The sequence below is a fragment of the Elephas maximus genome, chromosome 4 (genome assembly GCF_024166365.1).
Source record: "Elephas maximus indicus isolate mEleMax1 chromosome 4, mEleMax1 primary haplotype, whole genome shotgun sequence".
Lineage (NCBI taxonomy): Eukaryota > Metazoa > Chordata > Mammalia > Proboscidea > Elephantidae > Elephas > Elephas maximus.
Genome location: NC_064822.1, coordinates 131,165,691 through 131,172,885, shown reverse-complemented (window position 1 = coordinate 131,172,885; position 7,195 = coordinate 131,165,691). Strand labels below are relative to the sequence as shown.

The following is a 7,195-nucleotide window of genomic DNA, read 5'->3' as shown; positions in this document are numbered from 1 at the left end:
AAACATTCTCAACTAAGCCCACGCTTAGTGGGTCCAAGTTGACCCAGCTAAAATGGGTCTCTTTACTTTTCTCAAAAGCTTTGAAATACATCAAGCAAAATAAAGTTGGAGCTGTCTATTTTGACCTCACACTTTCCTCAATACCAGAATCCATATTTTCAAATCCAAGAGAGCTGTTTTCTTCAGGAAATATCTTCTTTATAGTCATGGAAAAATCAAACACCACATTATCTCAAGTTCCAGCAAACACTTTATTCTCCTCATTAATGTCTCAAAACTGTTAGAAGCCAAAGCCTGAAAAAGTCCTTCAGCAATAAATGTGAATGTTTTACAAAAAGAAGAAAGAGACTTCAAGAGGATGTAAGTTTCTGTTAAATGTATTTGGAACGTTTTTCTTTGGTAGAGTTTCCAACCAAACTTGAATAAATTAGGTACAGCGTCGATAGAAGTAAAAGATGTAATCTGTAAAGAATACCCCAGCAAAATAAGGATCCGTTGAACAGTCAGCTAAATCCTGTCAGAACAGAAGAAAAGAGAAAGATTAATGTAGGCATTAACTGTAGTTAAAGTGTTATATATATAGTGGTCCATTTGTTTCTCACTGAAAAGAAAATGAAAAAAAAAGAAGGAAAGAAAGCTTACCGGTGCAGCTACACGAAAATGGTATGCGCTGTCAGAGAAAGGAGCTACAGGGAGGCTCCAAATGTGTTGATATCCCTAAATAATGATGAAAAAAAGGTCCATTTCATAACCACATATTATACTCAACTGGAAAGGATATAGGCTGAGAAAGCATTTCCTTGACTATAGGAAGGTATCTGGAATAACAGTGTTTGATAAGTGTGGTTATAACAGTCTGCAGCATCTTAAGGACACAAGAAAGATGCTGATCAAAACTCTGGGACCAAAGTCAGCCAGCAAGGGAAAACACTAGCATTTGGCTGAAGGTCAGCTTATTGTACTATGGTGGCTTGAGAGTTGCTATGTTGCTAAAAGCTACACCACCAATATTTCAAATCCCATTAGGGTCATCCACGGTGGTCAGGTTTCAGCAGAGCTTCTAAATTAAGGCAGATTGGGAAGAAAGACCTGGTCATCTACCTTCAAAAATTAGCCAATGAAAACCTTATGGATCACAATAGAATACTGTTTCTTATAGCGCTGGAGACAAGCCCCCTAGGTTGGAAGGCACTCAAAATACACAGTGGCTGCAACAATGGACTCAAGCATACCAACAGCCATGAAGATGGTGCAGGATGAGGCAACATTTTGTTCTGTTATACATGGGGTCACTAGGAATCAGAGTGAACTAAATGGCAACTAATAACAACAGCATCCCTCTCTTAGAGGTAAGCATAAAGTTTACCGTAACGCTAGACACATTTCCATGTAGAATAGGGGCACAAAGAGCCAAGAAACCAGAAAACCGTGGAAACATTACCTGTGTCATCTCCTGGGAGATTTCTCTGTAATTTTGGATCCCACTGGCTTCCCTTTTACTACGGAAACATATATTTCCAAGGGTGAATCTGCACTGGAAGACTATCAATGGCTCTGTTGTGCTTCAAGAGACAAAGGAAACAGGGCAAATGGAAAAGCAGTTACCAGCTCCTACTTTGTTACACCTCACTAAGAAGAGGAACTAAGGGGACCATGACTTGAAAATCCATTCAAACTTCATGGTAGGCATTTTATTACATACACTGACACCAATATGATGGCTCATGTCTCATTATTACAGAATGAAACCCCATTTCAGATGACTACTGAGATAGCACCTGCCAGTTTCTAAAACCAACCCTCATGTCTTAAATCATCTCAGCATCAGAACTTCTCATTGCCATACATTTTTGAAAATAGTTTTTGGATATAAGATTCTACCAACTCCTGGTCTGGAGTGATACTGTTTGAAACAGCAAGGCAAACAAACCCAGGTAGGGATTTGAGGGTGAGCTCTATTAGAGATCACTAGCCTGCAAAGATATCACAGAGTGGAAGGCCTATGAGAAAGGATGTTTCCCCTTCTCTGGAAGCCAGCCCATTAATTATCACCAAGAGGACGAGATCTATTTGTCTTTAAGGACAATCGTGTACACAACTCAAAATCTCAGTTGAGTATATATGTTATTTTGAAATCATCCATATTAAAAAAATGGCTCTTAAACTAAAAGGCTTAATTCAGTAGTTCAAGATGGCCTTCTGCCACTTCAGGGAAATACCATTTAAGCTTATTTCCCTCCCTCGAAGCTAACAGCAAATGATGAAATGCATTCAATGTTATTGAAGGACTGCTGGTGACTAGTACATTTAGCCTGCAAGAATAGTACATTTAGCTTTTGCTGTTCCTTGAAATACAGCAGGTTTTGAGTCATGAAATATTAGCTACTCAGAACAAACCTTTCCAGGGTAAGCAGTTGGGTCGAATGTCATTAGCTCCTCATGGACATAAAGTTGACAAGAGGAGTGTGAAGTCTGAGTGAAACAGAGGAAGAGACAGAGAGTGGGAAAAAATGATGCAGGACGAATAACAAAATTGGAGAAGCAGAAGGAGAATGAGCAGGGCTGAGGGAAAGAGGAAGAAAAGGAAGGGAAGAAAAAAAGAAATGGGAAGGGGAAGAAAAGGAGAGACTAAAATCAAGAGACACAAAATAAATACTATAGGCACACAACAACAATCTTCCTGGTGAGAGGCTTACAGCATAATTTTTAAATTAGGTGTATTGAAAGTCTTAAAGTATCATAATTATTTAAAATATCTGATGAGAATAAATTAAAATTAGAGCTTTGCGATTTGGGTGCAAAGGTAGTCCTAATAATATCTACCATTTATCAAGTGTTTACTGTTATGGATTGAATGGTGTCCCCTAAAAGTGTGTGTCAACTTGGCTAGGCAGTGGTTCCCGGTATTGTGTGATTGTCCACCGTTTTGTCACCTGATGTGATTTTCCTGTGTGTTGTAAATCCTATCTCTCTGATGCTGATGAGGTGGGGTTAGCAGCAGTTATGTTAATAAGGCTGGACTCAATCCACAAAATTAGATAGTGTCTTAAGCCAATCTCTTTTGAGATATAAAAAAAAGAAGCACAGAGATACATGGTGACCTCATACCACCAAGAAACAAGAGCTAGGAGAACAGTGCGTCCTCTGGACCCGGGGTCCCTGCACTGAGAAGCTCCTCAAACAGGGAAGCCTGAATGACAAAGACCTCCCCTCAGAACCGAAAGAAGGAGAAACTTCCCCCAGATCTGACACCCTAAATATCCACTTTTAGCCTCCTAAACTGTGAGAGAATAAATTTATGTTTGTTAAAGCCATCCACTTGTGGTATTTCTGTTACAGAAGTACTAGATGACTAAGACACCTACCATGTGCCAGGAATGGGCAAAATCGTCCTATACCTCATCTCATTTGGGAGGCAGGAGAGTGATGGTTAAAAGGATGGGCTGAGTTTTAAGCCCAACTCCATCACTTACTAGTTGTGAGATTCGGGACAAGTTTTTTGACCTCTCTAAACCCAAGTGTTCTCATCTGAAAAAATATACATTAGTGGGGAGGAGGAGGGAAAAACCAATCTCAGGGGGTTGTTTTAAGGATTATATGACCCAGTACACAGTATTAAAGTGTAGTATCTGGCATATGGTCTGTGCTAAACAAATGATAGCCATTAATTTCACTACTATTAACAATACTTATTATAGCAGCTCCGTATTTTATGGTATAATGTTATACTCATTTTATGGATAAGGAAAAGTAGCTCAGACAGAATAAGTGGCTACTCCAAAAGATCACATAATTAATAAGTGACAGAGACAGAATGTGAATTCTGGTCTGACCAATTTCAAATTCTGGCTCCTTTTATTTCCCCCTGGGAGAAAATGTGCTGTCTAGGTTAGCACTGTGGCCCAATTTCACCAAAATATGCAGTCTTCCGTCTAGGGACCAAGCTGTTATCCTTGCTCCTACCCCAGCTCAAAGGGAGACAATCAGGGAAGTCTGCAACTCATGAGCATCAGACTCAAGGTCATCCCCTTCTCAGGCCTGAGTATACAGCCCAGAGCCTTCCCACTGCACTGAAGCGTGCCTGGAAGACAGCCCGCCTCTCAACTCAACCATCATCAGTTAACACGCACTGAGCGCTTTCTACTTCCTAACTTACTGATCAATTGTAGAGAAAATTCAGACTTACTCTTCAACAAATGATAAAAGCTGATTTTTTTTTACAGCTATGCACTTACTTGATTTCCAGAGAGAATTTGACATTAGTGGGTGTGTGCTTATTAACAGGAATATTGTAATTGTAATTTCCAGACCTAATTATGAAAAAATAAATAAAATTACAAATCAAAATATGTAGGAAAGGCTTCAAAGGGCTTTTTGCCATTCATTATATATAATGTCAGCTGTTAAATATTATATGAGAAATAATAGAGAACATCAAATTTAACACGGTATACCCATTTAAAAATAAATAAATAAATAACAACAACCCATTGCCATCAAGTCCATTCCAACTCATAGCAGCCCTATAGGACAGAGTAGAACTGCCCCATAGGATTTCCAAGGAGTGACTGGTGGATTTGAACTGCCGACCTTTTGGTTGGCAGCCGAACTCTTAACCACTGTGCCCCTAGGGCTCCTAACATGGTATAGTTTTATGTTTTTCAAAGACATACCTGCCAAATTTTACAAAGTGATCTCTTTCAGTTCTTAATATAAACAGTGCCACAAAGATCTATATTTTTTTAGGACACACAGACCAAATGATGGAAAATCAAATCTCAGGCCAAACATACAAAGCTAAACACGTAGGAAATAAAACTTCAGTTCCCCTTAAGGAGATACAGATTTCAGAAGACAAACGAGACAAAAGTCTCAAGCTAACAATCCCCCTGGAAAGGAGGATTGAAAACAATAAATACCAGCTTTTCTACCATAAATCATTCTCTTTAAAGCAGTATTAGCAGGAAATATCATGCACTTTCAAAATCGAATCAACTAAAATTGTTATAGTCCTAATGACTGTTTAGTTATGAAAAAATTACAAGACAGAAGTGATTATGCACAGATTTCCCCCCTTTTAAGAGAGATACTTGGGAAAAAAAAGAAAGAGTTCTTTTGATTCTTATTGCGAGGGAAACTCCAGCAAAAAGGCATATTGTATCTAATACAAGTTCTCCTTAGGATCTGGCCATCCTTCTGAATTACATGGAAAAAACAACTTAAAACTAGATAAATGGGGAAAGAGGGCCAGTCATTTTAGATTCTCTTTAATGTTAAAAATGTAAAAACAAGCTGTTAAAAATGGGAAAGCAAAAGTAAATAGAAAGATCTGCACTAGGGTCAGGAGAGATTTGTTCACCTGGGGGAAAGCTTAGATGAATGGAATGCATTTCCTACCTCCCAATACCTATACCTGTGTTGGAATCGACTCGACAGCAACGGGTTTGATTTTTGGTAATACCTACACACTTTGCAGCAACCCAACTCAGTAAATAGTATCCCCATCTTACGGATAGTGTCCCCTTCTACGTGGGGAGAATAAGCATCTTGCTGAAGTCCTGGGATTTGAACCTGAATCATCTGACTGTACTTTATTATGTCACTCTACCACAGTAATTAATGGTCTGTCTCAGCCACTTACTAGGTGGATGACTTCAGGCAAACTTTCTCAAGCTCACTGAATCTCAGGTTTCTTAACTACAAAATAGGGGCAAATAATACCAATCTTGCAAGGGTTTTATGAGAATTCAACGACTTTATAAAGGTAGAGATCACAAACTAATCATATACCAAAAACCAAAAAAAAATCCCTGTCGAGTCGATTCCAACGCATAGTGACCCTACAGAACAGAGTAGAACTGCCTCACATGGTTTCCAAGGAGTGGCTAATGGATTTGAACTGCCAACCTTTTGGTTAGCAGCTATAACTTGCTGTAGCTCTTAACCATTGCACCGCCAGTGCTCCATATAGCATCATACAGGTTATTTTATAACCCAGGACCATCAACTCGAAGCCTAAAAATAGTTATATCAAGTTGAAAAGGAAATAATCTGATAACCCAGAGGATTTGTGATACCAGTTCTAAAGACGGTGCTTAGCATCTTGCTTCTAACCTAGCCCAAACCTAAACCCATTGCCATCGAGTCGATTCTGACTCATAGCAACCCTACAGAACAGAGGAAAACTGCCCCATACGGTTTCCAAGGCGCGCCTGATAGATTCAAACTGCCGACCTTTTGGTTAGCAGCCATAGTTCTTAACCACTATACCACCAGGGTTTCCTTAAACCTAGCAGGCACTCCAAAAATAGTTATTTGATTAAAAAACCTCCCCATTCTTAATGCCTACAATTTTCACACTATGCTGGCTGAAGCTACTTGCGCTCCCTGCTTCGAGATGCATCGTTACCTCAGTGCAGGGGATACAACATACAATGGAGATGGTTGTTGCTTATAAGTTTTACAGTACCCAGATTTTTCCCTCCTAACTGAAAATCTAAGAAAAGCTATATTTTTTCAACAACTAAAATAATGATATCCCTTGTTACTAAATTATATAAATGTCAGCTCACTTATAACCTAGAGTCATTGGTAACAATGTCTTTCCTGTCTGTAAAATTACCTATCAGCTCTGTGCCTATGGTGCGTGCCCTCAGAGAGGCAGCCACACAGCTGCTCCCCAGGCCTTTTGCTTTGGACTTATCTATAAAAAATTTTTTTTCTTTATAAACCATGAGACTGAAATCATTGGAGCTGTGGTTTATTGACATTTACTAAAACAAATCATCTTATGATTCCCTCTTCCATAATCATAAGCACACATTGATTTCACCAGAAGCATCATCGTTCCGGTTTCAAAAACCCAGAGCCCTACAACAGATACTAGTGATGGTTGCACAACATGACTGATGTAATTGGTGTCACTGAATCGTACATCCAAAAAATGTTGAACTGGCAAACATTGTGTTATACACACACATACACACACTGTATATTTATGCAAATAACGTACACTGTCTGCATTTGTCTGCTGGCTGTGCCCTCCCCCTGCGAGGCACCCTTGCAAGTGCTGCCATACCAATTCTTTTCCACATGTTGCTATAAAAAAGTTAACAGAGCATGCTTATGAAAATACCTCGCAAGGAGGAAGGCACAGCTAGCAAACAAATGCAGAAGGCGTGTTATTTGCATAAAA

The 7,195-nt window shown here is 39.2% G+C and overlaps 1 protein-coding gene across 1 annotated transcript in view; it reads right to left on the bottom strand.

Annotated features, from left to right (window-relative positions):
- Positions 1-265: 265 nt before the first annotated feature.
- Positions 266-7,195, bottom strand: part of MYRFL (myelin regulatory factor like) — a 136,160-nt gene continuing 129,230 nt past the window's right edge. The window contains exons 21-24 of the mRNA XM_049884964.1: positions 4,236-4,310; positions 1,442-1,562; positions 643-717; positions 266-514 (exon numbers count right to left, since the gene is read on the bottom strand). Of these exons, the coding sequence (XP_049740921.1) occupies positions 428-514; positions 643-717; positions 1,442-1,562; positions 4,236-4,310 (358 nt within the window). The 3' untranslated portion in view covers positions 266-427. The remainder of the gene's footprint in view (positions 515-642; positions 718-1,441; positions 1,563-4,235; positions 4,311-7,195) is intronic.